This window comes from Mya arenaria, chromosome 3, assembly GCF_026914265.1.
Source record: "Mya arenaria isolate MELC-2E11 chromosome 3, ASM2691426v1".
NCBI classification, from domain to species: Eukaryota; Metazoa; Mollusca; class Bivalvia; order Myida; family Myidae; genus Mya; species Mya arenaria.
In genome coordinates, this window is record NC_069124.1 from 38,890,732 (window position 1) to 38,914,344 (window position 23,613).

A 23,613-nucleotide genomic window follows, 5' to 3' on the forward strand; every position below is an offset into this window, starting at 1 on the left:
GGTTTTTTATTTTTGAAAAAAAATCGAAGCTGCGATTGTCCTAGATCGTCTGCATTATCTCCACGCTACGCCCGTGATTTCCGTCTTCTACGTCACTCAGTTTATGACACTCGCTAAAGTGGTACACAAGCCAATTAGTGCATATACCCATGTCAATTATCGATTTAATTGTAAATTAAAATCGTAAAAGAAGATGTACCCTGATCATAAATACAAATAGCTGAAGCCATTGAATGCCAATTAAGAATTTTGCAAACTGTGAAAACACCTAGAAGGTCCGTATATTTGCAGAAACAATCCCAAAAGATAGCTTATGTTTACAAATTCAATCACTTTGAATACCATCTCATTTCATATCATAATTCCATTATTTATTCACACATTTTTTTTAAAAGTGTATTGAACTTGTTGTTTTATACATTGTCATGTTGGCTGCTCAGAATCTCCAATGAAAAAAAATCGAGAACCGACACTCATCACTCACATCTTGTTAGCGTGGAGACTTCTATGAACAGCACACGTTTAGGCACGTACTTCTGTCATTTGGTTCATAAAACACATTAAAATAATTTGGTTTATTATTTGTTAAAGGCAGATATAATGTATATTAACAAAATGATGATAGTAAGATATACAGTGAGACGGATATTTAACTGTGTACAGCGACCTCTGTAACGAATAAACTAGATTATGAACATAACATGGCAATTGAAAAAGTAAATAAAGGGTCCATATTTCGTGGGATCTTGAATTCGTGGATTACCCACCAAAACCACGAACATTAATGCCCCACGAACATTAATGATTTCACAGGATGGCCCCTGATTGACTTAAGGTAGAGTTTAGGTTAAAGTTTTATGGCACATAATGTGTCAGGTTCAAGTTTTAGGGCAAGTTGGGATTTTTACTAATTACTTCTATACCCTTCATTCAATTGACTTTATACTTCACATAAGTATTGATGACCATCTTTCAACTAGGAAACATAACACCATTTCATCCTAAAAACAAATTATGGCCCCTGATTGATTAAGGATCGAAGAAGTTTTAGAGCACATTGTGTCCGGTTAATGTTTAGGACAACTTGGGATTTTCACTAATTAATTCTATACCCTTCATTTAATTGACAGTCATCACACAATTAGGTTACATAACTCCATATTATCCTTAATACAAATTATGGCCCTTGATTGACTTAAAAAGGTTGGTATTAGAGCAACTTTGAGTTTTAACTCAGATCTCAAATACTGTTCATATCATGGCCTTCATACTTTACACAGTAGCCATCACACAATTAGGTTACATAGCTCCATATCAATTCATAATACAAATTATGGCTCTTGATTTTTTTTAAGAAGGTTTTCACAAAGTGTACCCTGTTTATTAAAATGACATACATCCTTGTTCAAGGGGAGTCATCAAACTCACCTATGGAATCAAATAATTTTAGCTAGGTTTGACATTAAGTGACCAAACTTGTTATTTAGGGAGAGTTTATGAAGACCTTTCATGGTTTGCCTTAAGGGCCCCTAGGGTCAAGGTCAAGGTCACTGTTACTAAAAATAGAAAAATGGTAAAGTATTGAATAACTTTAGTTAGGGTTGACTAATGTTGTGACCATCCCTTGGTATATAGGAAGTGTTTATGGAGACCTTTTATGGGATTGTGTTTTGGGCCCTAAGGTCAAGGTCACTGTTACTACAAATAGAAAAGTTGTTGGTACTGAATCACTTTAGTGAGGGTTAACATATTGTCACCAAACTTAATATTTAGAAAAGTTTATGGAGGACTTCCATTGGTTTCCTTTGATCTTGGTCATCGTTACTTAAAATAGAAAAAAAACCTTGAAACTGAATCTTACGGTGAAGGCTGAAGTTCTTCTGTCATTCATTTTGAAAACCTGATTTATGCAGCGTTTCATGTTTGCTTTTTAATTTGACTCTTCTTTTTTATTGCTTTTGACAGGAACATATTACATTATTGTATTCATTTCTAAGACAAAGCAGCGTTTAGTCCAGCGTGCTGTCCAACGACAGCTCTTGTTGCATTTATCCTCCAGTAATTATTATGACGCTAATTTCTGTCGTCGAACTACTACCCGAAGACGGCACAGCGAAGATTGCTAGAGGGGGTCGTCCCTGTGAATAAGATGACAAGTACCCAAATAAGACTTCCGATGTTTATTGTCCAAGGTTAAATGACAATTTATAATAAACTAAATATTAAGGTAAATAAGCATAATTATGTAAATGCATGAATTTGTGACAATTAAGAATATTAATAATATTTGGGGAATATTGATAATAACAACGCTTAGCAATGTGAAAGGTACTTCATGTAATCAATATGAATGTATTAAAAAGAGAAACAACTTGTATGACTTATATAAGGTACAAGTGAATTATAAAGTCAACAGCATGTATTTGAAACATAATTGTAACAACAATATACATAACTTATTTAAGCCTATTTAATGAACTTAATTTAATTCCAAGCTTTTAAGTAAAAAATATAATAACAATCTTATAACAGAGTAGAACCACATACCTGTGAATAAGATGACAAGTACCCAAATAAGACTTCCGATGTTTATTGTCCAAGGTTAAATGACAACCTGGACTGAGAAGTCATGGGTTTAAATACTAAATTTGAGGCTGAGATGCCAACAACTGACATTGCCATCTGAAGAGTTTTACTTGGCTTATATTTGGTTTCCTTTGAGATAATCGTTGTTTCTTTGATCTAATATCGTTATCACATTTTTATTTGTCTGGCTTGCATAGGTGTTTAAGCCTAATTCTTATGATTAGCAAAACCAAGAACAATAAAGGTGCTAAAATATAGTGACAACAGTCAAAAGGAAGAATTTAGTGTTGGCTTAAGAAATTACTGGAGTTATGCAAGTTGCAAATATGATGACAAAAATACAAAATATAACATAAAATGTTTATAATATCAAGAAATGATATTATAAGTTATCTGAGTCAATTCTATATCAATAGACAATCATTTCTATACTAAATATGATAGGTCAATTTTAAGTTTAAATGTTTATTTTTTATTGTACTTAAAACATTATTATTTAATATTTTGCAACAAAATAAAATGCAAAAAGAATGATCATAATAATTGTACAAAATGAATAAATGGTTGCAATTGAAAGGTTTCACTTTCAATATAAAGCTTTTGAACTTACATGAATGTATGCCTTTCAACACTTCACATATGAGTGAAAATAATGTTATTCTTCATGTGTTACAAATTTTAAACAAAATTATTTCTAAAGAATAATTTTAATGAAATGAGATTTGATGCCAAGAGAGGTTAAATACTGATAATGAGAATGTTGTATATATTTGGGTTATTGCCCTTAGTTAAAAAACGTTCACCATGTAAGGTGGTAATGAGAGTGTCTTTTTCAGCTACTGTAATTGCTGTAATGACAAATAATTGCAATTATTTTTTCAAGCAAGGTGTAATAAGGTACCAAATTGAAACTTTTAGGTAATTAAGTAACGGCTTCTATGCTGGTTATAAGTTGAATTAATGTCACATGATTGTGGGCATGAATTGAGTAAAAAATCTTGTCATTTTAAAATTCGTTTCTAATCAAGTTCAAAATATTGGTGTGATTTACACTCTTTGAATTTCTAAATAGTACAGGTTGAGAAGCAGTTTCCGACAAATCGCTTTTTCCCGTACTTTCTTTAGATCTTCATAAAGAAGGTACGGCAATTCAACTATATGGTAACTAGGTTATCAAAAGTTGAAATTCTTACCGAGACAGGTAAGTAACTTTTATTATTATGTAATGTTTAATGTTTATTTTTAGTTTTGTATACAAACTTGAACGTGGGGGATCGGCACGCGCAGCGTATTGCGCATGCGTGTGAGCCTATTTTATTTGCATATCTATGAATAGATACAAGCTTTTCCTAAATTGACTTATACAAACGATGATCATTGTTTACATATTTGTGAACACTGGTGTCATGCTTGTTTCACACCCACATTCACTTAAATGTATACAAACACAAGTTTCTATCAGAAATGAATCAAAATATCATTCATATTCAGTGTCTGCCTGATTTCGAGTATAAATTGACCGTCGTAAATTTTAAGGTTTAAAGTTAAAAAAAAATTAAATTAAATAATATTTCTCATATAACAGTCTAATATTTAGTATATTAAATAAACGGATAATAAAAACACACAATAGGCACCTTAAATCTGCCCCTCATTCGATTTGTCGAAAACTGCTTCTTATCACTATCACAAGCTAATCAGAACAGTGTAAGTACCCTCTTTGCCCCCCTATTAGATACAGTATAATATTATGTGAAAAAATATATCGACAATAGCAGCTTGAGCTGTAGTTATCTAAAATGTGAACAATTTTAGTAGGTATTTAAACACGTATAAATAATTCAATAAAAACTGTCGGAAACTGCTTCTCAACCAGTATAAACCAGTTTTAAGAGTGTCTAGCTGTCTCACCTACGTTTGTGTTTTTAATCAGGCAACATAATATTATGGCTATAAATTATTATTTAAAAGCGATTCACAGAAGTTTCTTAAAGCTGCACTCTCACAGATTGAACGTTTTGACCATGTGTACAGTTTTGCAAACGAGCATCAATGTTTTCCTCTGATGTCCTTGACTTTGACCTTTTGACCAACTTTTTTATATTTAAAGCTACAGAAATGAAATTTTGACCATGAGTACAGTTTTGAAAGCAAATATTTTTTACCCTCAGATTACCTTTACTTGGCACATATTAAAATAGTTCATGCAACTAATCTGCTTACAACACTTTCTGTCCTCAGATGTTGAACATGCAGCATATGAACTATGTATTTGTTGCCTATTACTCATACGTACATACTCTGGATTGAAAATGACCACAAGAGCCATGCCAGTAGAGCATAGGGCCTCTTGGGCCTCTTGTTATCCAATTGTTATGATACTTGGTCAGACTATGTTGTCTTGAACATTTTTTAATATGGGTCACCTCAGGTTAAAAACTAGGTCACTAGGTTTTTATCCAAGCATAATGAAACAAGGTCAGAATACTAGTCTTCATGTTGTTTTTAAAATAATGAGTATGGGTCACCTTAATTTAAAAACTAGGGCTCTTGCAATGGTATCCATTCAGCCAATTGGTCGGCTTAGTATACAGGCCAATCAAAACACTTAGTTTCTATTCTTAATTTTAAGTTCAATCTATGTTGCTTATTGAATACGGCCCCTGGTGTCTTAAGCCCCTTTAAAGTTGATGGTTTTTATTCTGAAGTTTGCAGTTAAAATATCAAATTGGTATTTTCACTGCTGTTATTTCATTGATAAAACCCCATATTTCATCGAAAAGCATAAATGAATAAAAAATGGCCTAATGATAATGGATTTGAAAATAAAGAATATGGATTGGTACTAAATTATTTTGACAGAAATAGTGACATTTAAGGGTGAAGACCTTTGACTATTTATTGGATGAAATGAAATTGTTTAGAACGTTATCAAAATGTGTTTCTTATCTTTACAATATTTTGAGAAGTGTTTTATGACAAGTAATCAAAATTAAAATTCAGGTTCTGACTTAGTAATGATTTGGTATGAAGTGGAATGGTTATCTTTACAAACTTTATGATTTTACCATAGTGACTTATGTTAGTGAGCGACAGCAATCGATCAGATACATCATTGTCAAAAATCTTTAAGTCTGCAAAATTCAAAATAATCCTCTAAAATGGTGGATTTTTTTCATCATGGACATTGGATGGGAGTAGTAACGTAATTCATTGTAATTAAAGAATTTCATTTCATTTCCTTATGTCAGCAGTTTTGAAAGACAATTAAATTTACATTGTATCAGTTATGAAGTCATTTTTTGTTTACCATGTGAATGATTCTTTTGTAAATATTTTTTGTTTTAAAAGTAGCTTTTGAATTGAAATGGTTTTGAATATTATTTAGTGAATGGAAGATTACAAAAACTGTAATGTCCTAAATCGGGTAAGATTGGATTTATTTATAAAATCAACTTTGGAGGACTTTAAAAATCTGTGTGGATAAACAACAATAGTTGTGAACATCAAATTTTGGGTCTTTCTACTGACCTGCATTGACATTATGTCGATTATTTTAGCTCAAGTGGACATAAATGGAACAGATAAAGAAAAGAATATATGTTTATAATCAGTCTGTCACAGCCATTATAAGGAAACCAATACGTGTTACATAACTGAGATCTGTAGAATAATAATCGCTTCCACCTTTCTTTTATGAATAGTTGTATGCAATTGACTATCATTAGGTCCCGCAGTGAAGTTTACTTAAATATTTAGAAGATTGTTTGACTTAAAACTTTTGGAAGCAATATTTTTCATGATACTTGAAAGATTATTTCTATAAAGCAATCAGTATGTGCTAGTTATTATTTTATTTATTATTTTGCTCAACAAAATATGGACAGATCTTAAAAAGTTAAACTCTCAGCTTAGAAATTTTAAATTTAACATGGAGATTAAAATACCGAATAAGGCAGTAAGGGTAATAAACTGTTCAGATGATCAAGGTTTGATCTGCGACTGTAGTTAAACATTAAAATGAAAGTAGACAATGTGAAATTGAGATATATTCAGAACAGTGGATACTTTTTATGTGCATGTGAAATTTCCAATTTTGTATTGATTTTCATTTCAAATGTTCTCTTATAAGGTTTTAATTATATCTGACTTGGGGAGTTTTTTTTAATTCTTTATTGTTACAATATTTTAATATTTTGTAAATATTAGCGATATAAATAGCTCTCACTGACCTGCTATTAATGAAATATGAAATAACCTTCAAATTTGATTAATACTAATACTCTGGTTATAATTTGAAAGTGATTACATGGAAAGAGTTTTTTAATGATCTATTATTGTATTATTCATAGTCAATTTAAGCTCAGCTATTCCTATTAAAGCTTTATCATGGTTCTGGCTGCATGTTTGAAATTTTAACTCATTTAACATGCTAGTTATGTCATGTGTATTACAAAATTTACATTTCTAATGATCAGATTCGATCTAGGGTAAATTTTTGAAAAAAGCATTCTAGTTGTGAAAGTCATTTTATTTCCAAGCAGGACTTTTTAATAGCAAGCTAATCGTGTTGATATTGTCAAGATTCTGTGATAGAGGTACTTGAATAAATAAACTTGAGGACAAATTTCATGGAGATTAGATGTGCAAAAATGGCCAATGAAAGTGGAAAAGTCATTGGGAACAGGGCCAGTTAATAGAAACCGATTTTGCTTATTTGCTCATCATTTAAACTGATCAGTTTATTGTTCATTGATTGTGTGTGGTGTTATCTTTTGAAATGTTGCAGTGACTGAAAATGCATGAATGAAACTAGTTTGTCAACAACATTATATTGCTAAGGATCTTAATGGAAATCTCTTGAAAGCTCTACAGAGCTTGAATAAGTTTGCCTGTTCCTTAAAGTGAAACATTAAGTTGACATTTCCTAATTTTTGCCATCTTTTATTCATTATTATCATTACTTCATTCATTAAGTTTGAAGTTTTCAACAAAATCGTTACGCTTTGCCTTAAGTTTAAAACTATTAAAGGTCTGCTTTGACCGGCCGCTATCAGTTCTTGTTTCTATTTTCTCTTCTCATTTAAGTTTTCAATCGATAGCTGTCAACCAATTCAGGGATGCTGACTATTCAATAGAACGCAACCTTCGAACGCTGACAGACAATGTTTGATATAGTGATTAAGAAAGTGAAGTTTAAATAAAAGATTCATGATCACCAATGGTAAGTGGATCAGGCGTTTAAATATTTCTTTTATACTTGGTGCATAATAAATTAATGTCAATGACTGATCTAAAGGGCTTTGTACATATTGTAACATGGATTATGACTGAATGGAAACATGATAAAAAATGTCATTAAAGTACAAAATGAAATGAAAGTGAATATGAAATGAAGCAATGGATATATGGGCATTCAGGATTAATAAATATTCATAAATAATAACAAGCTGTTCCACATTGTGATATAAGTATATTACTGGATTAAAAAAAACACTTCTTTTGGAATAAGCAATTATTGGGCATAGCACCATTGTAAGTAACACAGTTGATATTTACTTCAAACGTATTCAAAAAATGGAAAAAATGCAATGTGATGTACAAAATTCATGGCTGTAGTTGGACAGGAGAGAATAACAGCAGGATGGACTTTCGGAGCAGTCGTTTGCGACGCTCGTGGAGTGTACGAAACCTCACCATACAGACGTACCTGGCTCGGGCACGAGCAAGCTGGTCAGACCTCGGGTAAGTTGGACTCATTAGTAAGATAAGCATTCTTCAATCGAACCGTTCTATTGACAGACTGGAGCTCCTATTGGCATCTTTTCTATACCAATTCCCGTCAGTATTCTTTTACTAAGTGGGACCATGGAGATTGCAACATTACTATGTATTAGTTTATAGAAATTTGTTTTAGCTTGATTGCCACGACAGCTATAAGCTAATATGAATCACTCTTGAGTCCAAATTTTTCTCAGAGTAGATACAAGAACTGGTTTTCTTTTAAAAAACTTAGAGAATGTTCCCCTGGTGGGGCTAGAGGCAGACACCTTAAATGAGCCATTTTTTGCGTAAATATCTGCAAACCAGTGATATAAGACTGCTGACAAAAGATCAGATCACAGATTTTCATATTTCCGTTCCAAAATTCATGTTTTGTGACTAAAAGCGTTACTAACAGTGTAAGAAAAATGCATAAGACATCAATTTTTTAACTAGATATGAAAATCTGCAATCCAATTTTTTGTCAGCAGTCTTATATCACTAGCTTCCATGCATTTTTGCATAAATTGGCTCAAATATAAAAAAGTTCAATCTGTGAGAGTGCAGCTTTAACCACTAGACCACTCTCCCACTCTTACAAATATTGATTGTGCAACTGTGATTGTTGATATTTTAGATGGGGATAGTGGAGACACTCAACAGCTGTCAGAGATTTGTGTTTATATTGATGGGACATGGGCAAAACTTGTACAGCAGTGTTGTTTTTTGTGGGATCTGGGAGGAGTCATATCAGAGATGGGGATACCAAATGAAGGCATTCTTGGTACCCAGGCTATTGATACAAATATATTCTGTAGAGCAGTAGAATAATATAGCAAGGGTTTTGATCTTAATTATACTGATTATACGGAGGATTCCATATCCTTTTGTATTCCAGTCTAACAATGTAATTTTCCATTGGAGAAAAAATAATTGGCTTAAACTGCATTGTCAAAAGCATTAGGCTACAGTAAAATGTTGTACTAGGTTTGCTCCTTTTTTTAGTACACAATGGCGTCACACAGGTCTCAAAATTCTTTTGTCAAAATCTGCTCTATTTACCCCAGTGAGAGTCTAATTGACAGTGTCATTAGTGTTTTCTTTGCTCTTAAGTTTTCTTCATTGTTACTTTAAGATCTTTTTTTGATTTAATCTAAAACATGTCAAGAGAGTATTACAACTTTATTTAGCTGGCAAAGTCTCTGGAGTGATTAGAAAACAACATTTTAACTTTTTGTTAATGTTTTCTTAATTTTTATTGTAATGAATGTAATATACTTCTGTGCTTTTGTTATAATTTTAGTTCTGTTGTGCTAGTGTATTAAATGCTTTAACTACTGCATGTTCAGTAAGAACACTAATTTTATAATGAAATATCTCTTACAATTTTAATACATTAAGAATTTCATCATACTCAACAATTCTAAGGATGAAAGGAAAAACTCAGTTAAACTATAAAATAAGATATAAATATTTTGAATATTTTATTATGTAAAAATGTTTGCCATCATAACAATTTGTATTTGTAGCAGTGAAAAATGATAAAAACTTTTTATTTCAAATTGGAATAATTTTTGATACCAAGGGAAGCAACCACTTGTTGCTCTGAAACATGAACATGAAGTTATTCATCCGCAGTGAGTCAAGATTTCAAACCTTGAAAATTAATAAAAGTTAAATGAATGTTGTTATAAAACAGCCCAAGGGTTCCCAGTTTTTTTAAGTAAGAAGTTGTCCACTGTATCACATTTTTAGTTAATTAAATTTGGCATTGTTTTATATGAATTTGTTTTTATTCCTGGTGAGGAATTCTTTTTAATACTGTTTATGGTCTTTTTTACTCACATTTTGAAAAGATCATGTCAAAGAGATAACACATGACCCCCTCCCCCCCCACACACACACTATCTTATATTATTATTTGTATATAGTTTTTCATGCATGTTGGCTTAAGCAAACAAGTTATTCATTTGATATAGGTATTAATTAGTGAGAGGCCTGATTTACACCATTTGCTTTGTATTCATGCCTATACATAACATCTTTCATGTGTTTTTTTTTTACTTTTCCTGGGGTTTAACTTTGAATGATTTTATTTGTTTACAAAACATTGTGGGAGTGACAAAATGATTTGCTTAAAATTGTTAGGAATTAACCAGTTATTGACTGAGCAGGCTAGATTATAAATTTATTTGCTGTTTATTAATTATTTTCTTTTTTTCTGCAGTTATAAACCTTTTGTTGTCCAGAAAAATAATATTCTTTGTTGTTTTTTTGTTGTTGTTTGAATTCTATTCTCTAAAATATGACCATGACGTCCTGAAGACTGTTCTAAAATCTTTTCTTTTTTTCTGTATTCCTATAACCAGTTAAATTGTTTATGTTATATTGTTAAACAAAATTAAGTAAAAATGTATTTTTTTTGCTGGAATTTTTTGTGCTTAGTGAAAATAATTACATATGGATATGCGATCATTTGTGGTTGTCATGGATATGCGCGCAGTGATTCAGATTATTTTAATAGTCAAATCGGTCTTTAAATTATAGTTCTAAGGAAAGTGAGGCATTATTTCTTGAAAGGTGCGTGAAAACTGTTTTATGGTCACATTTGAAGCGAGAAATAATTAATTAGCGTTCTAAACAAGGGAGGTAATTACAATGTGGCGACCATTAAAAAGGAGTTCGATACGAGCATTTTATCTTTGCCTGTGGGCAAGATAAGAATTTCTAGCATGGTTAAATTATTAGATGTACTTATCTGAGGTGGGAGAATAAGGAAGTTTGCTGAAAGATAACACCAATATTCCAATATAATAAAAATCTTATCCTAAAGTACACTTTGCAGTAAGAAAGTCATGGATTGACAAAAATCATTTAAAGGTCACCTCTTACTTTTAGTAAGGTGTTGATTAAATGCATGTTAAATTCGAGCAGTGCAGCGGATACCCACACAGTTTTATCTTTTTGTTAAATTCATTGCTCAGTTAAAGCTTTAAAAATTAACACAAATGTGTGTATTAAATAATCTTAAACATTTCAAATGATAAACAAAAAACAAGAATAATATGCAACAAAACTGCAATACATGTAGAACAAGGAAAATGAACATCATGTTAATGAACATATTGAAAAAACAAATGGCACGACAAAACACTGCATACAGTAAGAATTAAATACACTTTTTATTAGCAATCCACGAAATTATGCATATGCGTTAAGCACTCGCAATGTTAACTTCAACAGTCAGAATGGTTGTATTGTATACATGGTTGATTGTTTTTGGCATGAACTGAGTGCACAAATCTGCTCCCTTTTTATTCCCAAAATTAAAATATCACGTGCAGAATATCTTTTAATTACAATAAAAAGAATGTGTTTTGAACTCAAGATATATCTTTCTAAATCCAGCACGCCCCCCCCCCCAACCAGGTCCGGGGAAATAGCGGGGACTTCGACTTTCGGTCAAGCCAAGCCAGGGTAAGATCCTCGCCCTGCGGGGACGAACTGCTGGTAAAATCCCCGCCAAATATATATAGCCATTTACATTACAAGTATGTGATAACAATGATAAAGAGGCTGACAAAATTTGAATAATAATTTACAAATGCACATGTAAAATTAACAGTATAACTTTATAAGTTGAGGAGTTCCATGGCGAGACCAATAAATCAATTTCAGAGTTACCGATGAAAGTTGGGGGTTCCAAGTAGGGTCATCACCTGGCTAAAATAATGTTGTAGTTGGCCAAGTAAGAAAAATGGACTGGGGCTCAGCCATCTGCTTTTGCCATGCTGTGGTTTTGTAGGCAAAATCTTGAAAACCTCAATATAAAATCTATAAGGCGTCCTGCTATATTAAATTTTCTTCTACATTTCGATTATCACAATCAAATTTAAATGCTATTATGTTTTTTGAGGTATGAATATGACACCAACTGAAAAATTTGTGAATCGGTATACAAATGTATTCCATTGATTTAAGATTAGGGTGCATAACATCTGCATTTAAAATTAATGATGTGGGTTGAATGTGCAAGATAAAATCATGTGCAGGACAAAACTTGCACCGTTCGTGCCTTTCATGTGCACTTCTTTAAAAGGAGCATATAGGGCTAAATGTTAGGCTCATTGTTGGCCATAAAATATTTTGGCTTTGGTCACACAGGACTTATAGTTCAACTTTAATTTAATTGCAATGATGTGAAGAAAGATAAGTCAACTCATGCTATGTCAAGTGACTCTTGTTGGCACAAAGTAAATGGGCAAGAGTTTGGTCTTGAGTCTTAGAGAAAACTGGAGTACCCAGGACAAACCCACTTGTCCGACTCACATGTGCCTAGGCCAGAATCTGAACCACTGTTCTAACAGCACAACCAAAATCACAAGACATAAATTTTAGCTTGACTATTTGAAGCTTAAAGAGAGCTATACCATGATTCATCCTAGCTTCTAGGTTGGCATCACCCCTTGGTTAAGGTTTTGCATGCAAGCACCTTTAGGTAATTTTCTCAGCAAATGCATCATGTATTGCATTGAAACTTTAGATATGTACTCCCAACTATCCAAGCTACCTAATTACTCAAGTCAGATAACACTTAAATTTGAATATATTGCAAACTATGGGCCTTTATTATTTGACTTAGAAATTCTAGTTAGAGTTTAGCATTGAATCTAATTCAGAATTACAGTTATCCATGCATGTTTCACTAAAACTGCAATTCTTAACTTAAAAGAGGTAGAATAGTCGAGAGCGCTGTCTCTTTGACAGCCCTTGTTATTATAGAAGTACTTAAGTGTGCAGAGTTCTGAAAATTTCAATAATATGCCAGTTTTGTATGTGGTCACCAGTAAAGCCAGGCAAGTGGGTTCCCAGTTTTCTTCCGCAAGATTCCAAATCCTGCCAATGAACATGACTGAAATGTTGTAATAAAATTATTTCACAATCATTGTGAAATATATAAATGAAAAGTAAATCATGAATTGAATTCTTTGATGATGTTACTCACATTTAGCGCTACAGTTAGAAATGTTAAAAAAGGCAAAAAAACACAAACGCACCAAAAATCAATCAGTGTTTAATTAAGTAGATGTCTATTATGGACCTTACTCTGAATGATGTTGGCTCATCCTGAGTTGATTATGATATCAGATCATCTAGCGATCATTGTCTAGTTGTTTGTTTGTGTACAATTGGGATTTCAGATTGCCTGTTTGTATGCTTTGAAAAACATTTGAATTGTACATTGAATTTTAATTAATTGTTCAATCGATGACATACAGATTGTCTCAGTTCGGATCGGACCTCTAAATGTTTGTGGCTATTGAACTATTGACTTGGTTGGAATAAAGTGTTTGGTAATTAAGGTTTTATTTTCGTACATGGTTTTGAATATCCAGGTTTTTCGGATTTTTTGTTAGAGGGAATTATCACAAAAAATCATAAAAAAAGTTGTATTTAATTAAAATCTTTAATAGATTTGTTTACACTTGGCCGAGGCGAGATAGTAGATTTTTCTGATTTAATAATGTAAATGAACCTCTGTGTTGATGAAAAGTTGGATTGAATACAAATCTCAAATATATTGTGATATTAGTGGCTAAATGTTTCGAAAATCATGGACTTCAAAAGTGACTACGTATGGAAATGGACAAAGAACATTTTAAGTTGAAATCTATGAGTGGAAGTTCATTTACATGTGTGTTTAAAGTTTTTGTGGCATCTGCAATAAACTGTGACCAGGACATTAATCTTAAGGATCAATTTACACCAATTATCCAAAAGTTTTGATTCCTGGCATTTGACCAAATACAAAGTGGCTCTCATTGGTCAGTTTTGGTTTTATGACTTTCCTGTTTTAAATTCTTTAATTTTATATGCAATGTCAACAAAGTCAGTTTATGAATTGGGCTATGATCGAAAACTTTTACATGACTTGGTGAAATGAACTATTTGTTTATTGTATTTGAGTATAAGTAAGAAGTAGACTATTTACAAAGATACTGGGCTTTAATAAAGATTGAAAATCGGATATTACCAATCACATACTGGCTATTGATTTTTGATGTTCTATTCAATTGTCAAAAGTAGAAAATAGAACTACTGAATGATCATAAAACTGTCAACAATTTGTTTTTGACAATTGAGGCAAAGAAGTTCAATTGCTCTTATTGGGTGCATGCTGACAAAAAGGTTTGAATACTAGTAGGTGGACTTGTGACTGAGACATTAACGCCAAGATATTACAAGCTTGTATATACATTCTCATTACCACCACTGCTTAGACAAGGGTGGTCAACAATTGGATGGGCATTGTTTGACAGTGGATTACTTTCTATGGAAAATCAATAATTTTGAAACCTAGATATTTCACAGGTTGGATTTGTCTGTCATTTTATGTGGACAGAAAGGAACTTTTGTCTTTGCAAATAAAAGTGTTTATTTTATTATAACTGTTGCAGGTTGTGTATGCTCCGATATCAGATGAAATTTACTTTTGTTCAGAATCCATATTTGTTTTGAATCATTGCAATTTAGTTCCAACAAAAGAGAGGAACGACAAGCTCACAGTGCTGTATGCCGTATGAAGAAAAGATTGAAATTTTTAGAAATATTTCTTTTATATATTGTGAGAATTAATGGTAGTTTGTTAAAAAAGGCTGAAGATTTATGAAGGTGTGTAAATGATTTTTTTTATGATGAATGAAAATTGTTAAAAAGATGGTGAAAATGAAAAAAATAAAATGGAATGCTAAGGTCCTAGTTGCCACAGCAAGAACACTTTTTTTTTTTTTTTTGTTATTATCTCATTATGCAGTATATTCATTTAATGGGACTTAGTTATATACTTTATTTTGATTCAAATTGATTGAATCTGCATGGTGGCCTGCAGCTATTTTATGATTGATTGATTTCTGATATAAATTGTTCGATAATGTCAATCATTAATTGAGAACTAATTATAGCAAGATTTTTTGTTATTGCTAATTTTAGAAATCGTCAAAAATTTAAATAAATCTTAGTTTTGCTAATAATAATGTAACTTATCAATATATATTGAGAACTAGAATAGAGTACAGAGTAGAAGACTTACTGTCAACAGAAGAGTGTTCGTTGTTACAAATAAAGTAAAAATGTGGAACTAACTGCTGCTACTGGAGATGATGATTCAGCTTGGAAAGTGAGACCCATTGATTTAGAAAAGAAACCCTGGCTGGAAGATTGAATGTTGTGTAAGAATGTGGATTTACTTAGTGGAATCCCCAAATAGGTAAGAATAAATATAAAATGAATATCCATCTTAAGTGCTGTGATTTGCATACAATATCAAAGGAGGCATTTAGATAAATGTGCATCATATATTTGATACATTTTGTGCATTTCTAACATTATAAAGCAACCTTATAATATTATCATAGTTATGGTTAGTAAATGTTTGTTCCTTAGGCCTAAAAAAAAAAAATGTCTGTTTCCTGTAACCCGACCGACCGTAATTTTTTACAGCTGACCACAATTTTTTTATGCCCCAATATTCGAAAAATCAGATTTTTCGCGATCTCTGGCCAGTGATGACAACGATAATATAAATAATTTACTAGTGTCCGAACTCGTCGCATAGTTACAAACGTTTCCGGTTTGACAAGTTGAAACAATGGCAAAAAGCTTAATAGCTGTGACATTAAACTGCAGGGCTTTCAATTGACCCGAGCTCCCGGGTTTTGACGCACAGAAAAACGTAAATGACCCGAAGTTGACGCATCATACATTTGTAGTATGCGTTAATTTTGACCCGGGATATTTTGGTGTGAGAGTCGGTATCATCTGAAAGGAGCCTCAATGCATGATCTGAATGTTTGTTTAACCCACAAGAGCAATTAACACCCGAAGTGACAAGTGATTATCGATCTGGAATCTGATCAGTAACCATGTCAATAATAGCAGCAGTCAAACTCGATGACGTAATATTAACTCCGCCCATTATGCAAATTAACGGAAACCTTCCGCTTTTTCGCTAAGTGCGATGGTTTTGAAAAACAACACTGCTAAGATCTATTTTGTTCATTTATTTTAAGTTGTTTAATTATATCTCCAGATAAATAAAAAATATTCTTATAAGTTTTTAATGAGTTTACATAAAAATAAACATCTTTCGTACCACATGGTCTAAAAAGCGTGGGAAACAGGTGCACGCTAACTTCCTGTCAATTGTAATAAAAGTGTTAGGAGAACTGCGTAGATCATGGTCAGTGTTATAGCTAAGTTCTATAACAAAACAGTATTGTATGGTTATGGTTATGCCATTTATAAAAAATACTATGTTGCAATATTGGCAATTGAATGATTTTGTTTACTTCCGGGAAAAAAGATAAATGTGAAAGTGAAACTGAAAGTTAAAGTAAGAAAGATGTCGTTGCAATTTAACAATCGCTGGTGCATATTGGAATTTGACAAGGATGCATTGGGTTACATAACGAAGATGCATTAACTAAATAAAACGTTCCCAAAACATATTTTGACTCTGTGAATTTTTTAACCACCGTAGTCCAGTCAAGTCCAGAAAAGGAAATAAGACAAGGTATTCTATTAAAAGTTATATTGATTATTTTCATCGTGCTCAAGAGATTTTTACAGAATGAACAGTGGATCTATTATACAGCAGATCTTTTTAAAACACTGGAAATTGTTAAAATAAAATAAGTTGTGGAAACTATTTAATGAAGGTACTGTACCATGGGTCTACACTGGTCCCAAAGACCTGTACAATTCTGACAGAGCTCTAAGAGTTAAATGGTTTAGTCATTGATTCTAGTCATTTATCATTCGAAGTATTGATTTATATATGTTTTGTGGAGATTCTGGCCAGTTCTTGATGTAACAGCATTTTATTTTATAATACTTGTCATGTACATTTAATTGTAATACAACTTGATATTATTACACAGTCTATTTTAAAATAGTTTGTGCAATAATATAATGTTTTATTACTACAAAAAGTATGTATTTTGAAAGTTTTGTTTAAAACATTTGCCAAAAATAAATTGTCTTAATGTTATTTGATTCACTTTTTCACTGGGTTTTATTTGCAATGTGTAAAGATGAACTGCTTCCCTGGTGAACATACTGACAATGCTCAAAATTGCACATAATGTTGCCACTGCTGGGAGTCGAAGCCATGGCTTGCACTTCAAAAGGATGCATTCTACAACTGAAATACATGTACAATGGCTGTCAAATTAGCTAGCAGTTTTAGCTTATTTATGGCAGAAAGTTTGAATTTAATTATCACACTGAATTCTTTTTAAAATAATTCACCTGAAATAAACATAAATATTGAATCAATCTGACATTTTAAAACAAGAATTAAAAAAAAAAATCCCTACCTACCGACCCATTTTTTTTCAGCATGTTACAGGAAACAGACATATTTTTTTAGGCCTTAACTGATAATCAATGTAATTTGTTTAAAATGTTTATGTAATACAGGTGCATATTGTAATATAGACATTCAAGTTGTAATACTCTGATGGGCTTGCCGTAATACAGGTGCATATTGTAATATAGACACTCAAGTTGTAATACTCTGAAAGGCTTGCCCTAATACAGGTACATATTGTAATATAGACACTCAAGTTGTAATACTCTGATGGGCTTGCCATAATACAGGTTCATATTGTAATATAGACACTCAAGTTGTAATACTCTGATGGGCTTGCCGTAATACAGATGCATATTGTAATAGACACTCAAGTTGTAAAACTCTGATAGGCTTGCCGTAATACAGATGCATATTGTAATAGACACTCAAGTTGTGATACTCTGATGGGCATGCAGTAATACAGGTGCATATTGTAATCGACACTCAAGTTGTCATGCTCTGATAGGCTTGCCGTTATAGAGGTGCATATTGTTATAGACACTCAAGTTGTAATACTCTGATAGGCTTGCCGTAATAGAGGTGCATATTGTTATAGCCGCTCATGTTGTAATACTCTGATTGGTTTGCCATAATAGAGGTGCATATTGTAATACTCTGATGGGCTTGCCGTAATACAGATGCATATTGTAATAGACACTCAAGTTGTAAAACTCTGATAGGCTTGCCGTAATACAGATGCATATTGTAATAGACACTCAAGTTGTGATACTCTGATGGGCATGCAGTAATACAGGTGCATATTGTAATAGACACTCAAGTTGTCATGCTCTGATAGGCTTGCCGTTATAGAGGTGCATATTGTTATAGACACTCAAGTTGTAATACTCTGATAGGCTTGCCGTAATAGAGGTGCATATTGTTATAGCCGCTCATGTTGTAATACTCTGATTGGTTTGCCATAATAGAGGTGCATATTGTTATAGACGCTCATGTTGTAAGTTGCATATCGTTATAGCTGTGCATGCTGTAATACTCTGATACATGCATACAAAGTGCTCAAGGTGAGCTATTGTGATCGGTCTATGTCCGGCGTCTGTCGTCCGGCGTGCGGCATCAAAATTGGTTATAATCATCATCTTCTCGTAAACCCCTTGGACAATTTTGATGAAACTTCAGAGGAATGATCCTTGGTTGGTGCTGAAACTTCATAGGAATGATCCTTGGTTGGTGCTTTTTCAAAATTGTTCACAGAAATGAATTCCATTCAAAACTCTGGTTGCCATGGCAACCTAAAGGAAAAGTGTCAACAATTGGTTATAATCATCATCTGCTCCTAAACCCCTTGGACAATATTGATGAAACTTCATAGGAATGATCCTTTGTTGGTGCTTTTTCTAAATTGTTCAAAGAAATGAATTCGATGCTGGACTCTGGTTGCCATGGCAACCTAAAGGAAAAGCATCAACAATTGGTTATAATCATCATCTTCTCCTAAACCCCTTGGAGAATTTGAATGAAACTTCATAGGAATGATCCTTGGTTGGTGTGTTTTCAAAATTGTTCAAAGAAATAAATTCCATGCAGAACTCTGGTTGCCATGGCAACCTAAAGGAAAAGTGTCAACAATTGATTATAATCATCATCTTCTCCTTAACCGCTTGGACAATTTTAATGAAACATCATAGGAGTGATCCTTGGTTGGTGCTTTTTCAAAATTGTTCAAAGAAATGAATTCCATGCAGAACTCTTATTGCCATGGCAACCTAAAGGAAAAATTACAAAACTTTTTTTTGCAAATACTTTTAGGCCTAGTGCTTATTTGGCCTCACCCCGTGGGTTATAAGTTCATTAGAAGCACTTTTTGTTAAAATTTGATAGTTTTTTAAAGTTTACTCTTAAAACATTTTAGGGCAGCAAGTCTTGCTATATGGTTTCCCTTTTTGTTGGATATACCACTACTTTCTATTTTTAGTAACAAGGGAATAGATTTTAAAACTTTTTTGGCAAATACAATTAGGCCTAGTGCTTAAATATTTGGTGTGTAACATTGTCTATTGGTTATCTACCATGTTTATTCAAATTATGCCCCTGGAGAAAAATTGGTCTCACCCCGTGGGTTACAAGTTCATTATAAATACATTTGTTAAAATTTGATAGTTATGTAAAGGTTACTCTTGAAACAAGGGCAGCAAGTCTTGCTATATCATGGCCTGTAAACACCAGCTCCACCACTTTACGGTGGTGCAAAGAAAAAGAGCTGTCGACACTTCCGTGGTGGAGCTGTGCCCTATGTTTACATGAACAAACGTGAGTATGATTTGTATTTTATTTGATAATTTCATTTTACTGACATATTTCGAAAATCGGAGAATGTGGTACCGTGTAAAAAGACTTCTACTGCAGGCTGGTTACTATTTCAGTTCAATATTGTGCAAACTGTGGTGTCAGGAGATTTTCTCCCGAATCAGACTGGTGCATATTTTGAGATCTGATTGAATAGCAAGTACATTTAGATGTTTACACACCCCGTAAGAACATTCTCACGCATGCAAACATAACTGTTATGTATGGTACTTATGCCGGAACACAACAAAACTGATAAGCACTTCTTAAAAAGGAAAAATGCACATATTTATAAAAGTGGTGGCGCTGTTACCCTAGTGGTGGCGCTATCGAGTATGTTTTGCGCTTGAAGTAATATAAAAAGTTAACGCTTTTGGAATGAATACAACAGTTGATATGTTTATCATTCATTGAACATTATGCTGGTTATGCATACTACTTGGGGAAACAAAACTCTACGCGAACTACCTTAACCTTATTGAAAACTATTTCAAAAACAAACGACTACATGCTGTTAATTTTACCATATAAATATAAGTATCTATCATGTGTGTCCGGTACGGATAGAAAATCCGACCCGAGTGCACGCGCGTAAGCCGGTAAAGAGGTTTGCCGAGTTACCGGCCCCGTAGCGTGACCGAAGGACCGATTTTTCTTTCCGTACCGGAAAAACATGATTGATATTTTTTTTTGCATATCTAAAATTATCAATTTGTGGAAGAATTGAGGTAAAAAACGCACTTTTGTACATTTTACCAAAAAGTGCGTGAAACGTTGTTTACTGATGTCATAAAGCGCAGTAATTTTAAATCACTATTTATGTCAAATAGTAACTATTTAAATCGCGTAATTACGATTATTCATTATCTATTTAAATTAATTGCATACTTATAATTGATTGCGCTTTATTGAAATGAAATAATGTACTTTTCATAAACCATACAATAAAAGAAATAAGAAGTAGCGCGTTGTGGCGCATAACTCATCTTACATGGTGGTGTAAGATGCGTTTTTCCAGCACTGGTCAAATGACCGGGAACACACGTCCGGTATGCAAGAATACCTCTCTCATAACCGGACCCACATGATAGATACTTATATTTATATGGTAAAATTAACAGCACCTAGCCATTTATTTTCGAAATAGTTTTCAGTAAGGTTAAGGTAGTTCGCGTAGAGTAGTTCGCGTAGAGTTTTGTTTCCGCAAGTAGTATGCATAACCAGCATAATGTTCAATGAATAATAAACATAGCAACTGTTGTATTCATTCCAAAAGCGTTAACTTTTTATATTACTTCAAGCGCAAAACATACTCGATAGCGCCACCACTAGGGCAACAGCGCCACCACTTTTATAAATATGTGCATTTTTCCTTTTTAAGAAGTGCTTATCAGTTTTGTTGTGTTCCGGCATAAGTACTATACATAACAGTTATGTTTGCATGCGTGAGAATGTTCTTATGGGGTGTGTAAGCATCTAAATGTACTTGCTATGCAATCAGATCACAAAATATGCACCAGTTCGATTCGGGAGAAAATCTCCTGACACCACAGTTTGCACAATATTGAAACGAAATAGTAACCAGCCTATAGTAGAAGTGTTCTAACACGGTACCACATTCTCCGATTTTCGAAATATGTCCGCTAAATGAAATTATCAAATGAAATATAAATCATACTCACGTTTGTTTATGTAAACATAGGGCACAGCTCCACCACGGAAGTGTCGACAGCTCTTTTTCTTTGCACCACCGTAAAGTGGTGGAGCTGGCGTTAGAGGCCGTGTATATGGTCTTCCTTTTTGTTGCAGATTCCACTACTTTCTATTTTTAGTAACAAGGGAATAGATTTTAAATTTTATTAAGTCTTCAACATAGTCACTTCTAAGGTAATTATTGTTCTTTTTTATGCCCCCACAAAGTGGCGGCATATAGGGTTGCCCTTGTCCGTACGTACGTACGTCTGTACGTACGTACGTACGTCCCGAAGATTGTTTCCGATCTAATTCTTGAAAACCGTTTGTCCAATCCTCACCAAACTTTAAACACATGTTTGTGACCATAATATCTTGATCAAGTTCGATAGTCATGGAAATCGCTTTAGTCATTTAGGAGTTACGGCCCTTTTTTGCCAAAAATTCCCGAAGATTGTTTCCGATCTAATTCTTGAAAACCGTTTGTCCAATCCTCACCAAACTTTAAACACATGTTTGTGACCATAATATCTTGATCAAGTTCGATAGTCATGGAAATCGCTTTAGTCATTTAGGAGTTACGGCCCTTTTTTGCCAAAAATACTTCAAAAATATATGTTTCCAATCTAATTCTTGAAAAGTATGTGTCCAATCCTCACCAAACTTTACATACATGATTGTGACCATAATATCTTGATCAAGTTCGATAGCCATGGAAATCGCTTTTGTCATTTAGGAGTTACGGCCCTTTATTTGCAAAAAAAGACTTGAAAAATACGTCCCGAAGATTGTTTCCGATCTAATTCTTGAAAACTGTTTGTCCAATCCTCACCAAACTTTTAACACATGTTTGTGACCATAATATCTTGATCAAGTTCGATAGCCATGGAAATCGCCTTAATCATTTAGGAGTTAGGGCCCTCAGATTATCCTGAATAATCATTATGGCTTATTTTCTGTGACAAAAAATCGAAGTGGGGGCATCCGTGTCCTATGGACACATTTCTAGTTTAGGTTCATAGATTATGATAATTATTTAACACTTTATTCTTTAGAAGAAATTTCATTTTTACTTAATGATAAATTTAATAATCAGACTTTTCCATTGAACTTCATGTAGATTAATGTAAACTTCATGTATATTATTCTAAGCTACAATCTTATCTTCTGTGTGGATAGTGAATATAAATAAGACTTATATAAGACTTATATACAAAAAATTGATTATTATGTAAGGATGGTGAAGTTGTCCTAGATGGAAGAAGCAATAATAGAATTTGAATGTGTACTGGTGTTTGTTTTTTAGAGCTTAAGGCAGTTTATTAGTAATGGTAGGCGCGCTTCCGTGTGTGCGTGCGTGTGTGTGTGCGTGTGTGTGTGCGTGCGTGCATCGGTCCGGCCCACATTCATTTCTTTGCATCTCCTCTTACATTTCTCATGCGATTTCTACCAAACTTTCACAGATTGATGATCATAAAGTGAAGCAGCACATATTGTCGGGCTTTCCCGATTCGACCATTTTTGAAAGAGTTATTGCCCTTTGCTTATTTTACATTTAAAATTGGTTTCTTCGCAAAAATTATGGTCCCGATTTAGTATTTCTCACCTGTTTATCAATCCTTATTTCAAACTTGACCATTTCATAGTTTTTCACATCATACTGCGAATGCACCCGGGCATCGGCTTAAAGTGATGATGGAGCACAATTAGCACTAAAATGTTAAAGAATAACATTGAACATGCGTATGTTACAGACATTGATGTCAGAAAATAAGCGATTCATTTGGGTGATGTAGTGTGTAATTGCTTGTGAACACAACCTAAATATCACACAAGACCACACTCTTGCGCAAAAA

General features: G+C 33.1%; 1 protein-coding gene across 2 annotated transcripts in view; it reads left to right on the forward strand.

Annotated features, from left to right (window-relative positions):
* The window catches only part of LOC128227977 (uncharacterized), a 186,304-nt gene that overhangs the window by 24,428 nt on the left and 138,263 nt on the right, over window positions 1-23,613 (forward strand). The window contains exon 3 of one of the 2 annotated variants that reach the window (XM_052938974.1): window positions 8,206-8,331. The exons of the other annotated variant lie outside the window; for it this stretch is intronic. Within the exon in view, the coding sequence (XP_052794934.1) occupies window positions 8,206-8,331 (126 nt within the window). The remainder of the gene's footprint in view (window positions 1-8,205; window positions 8,332-23,613) is intronic. 2 annotated transcript variants of the gene reach the window in all.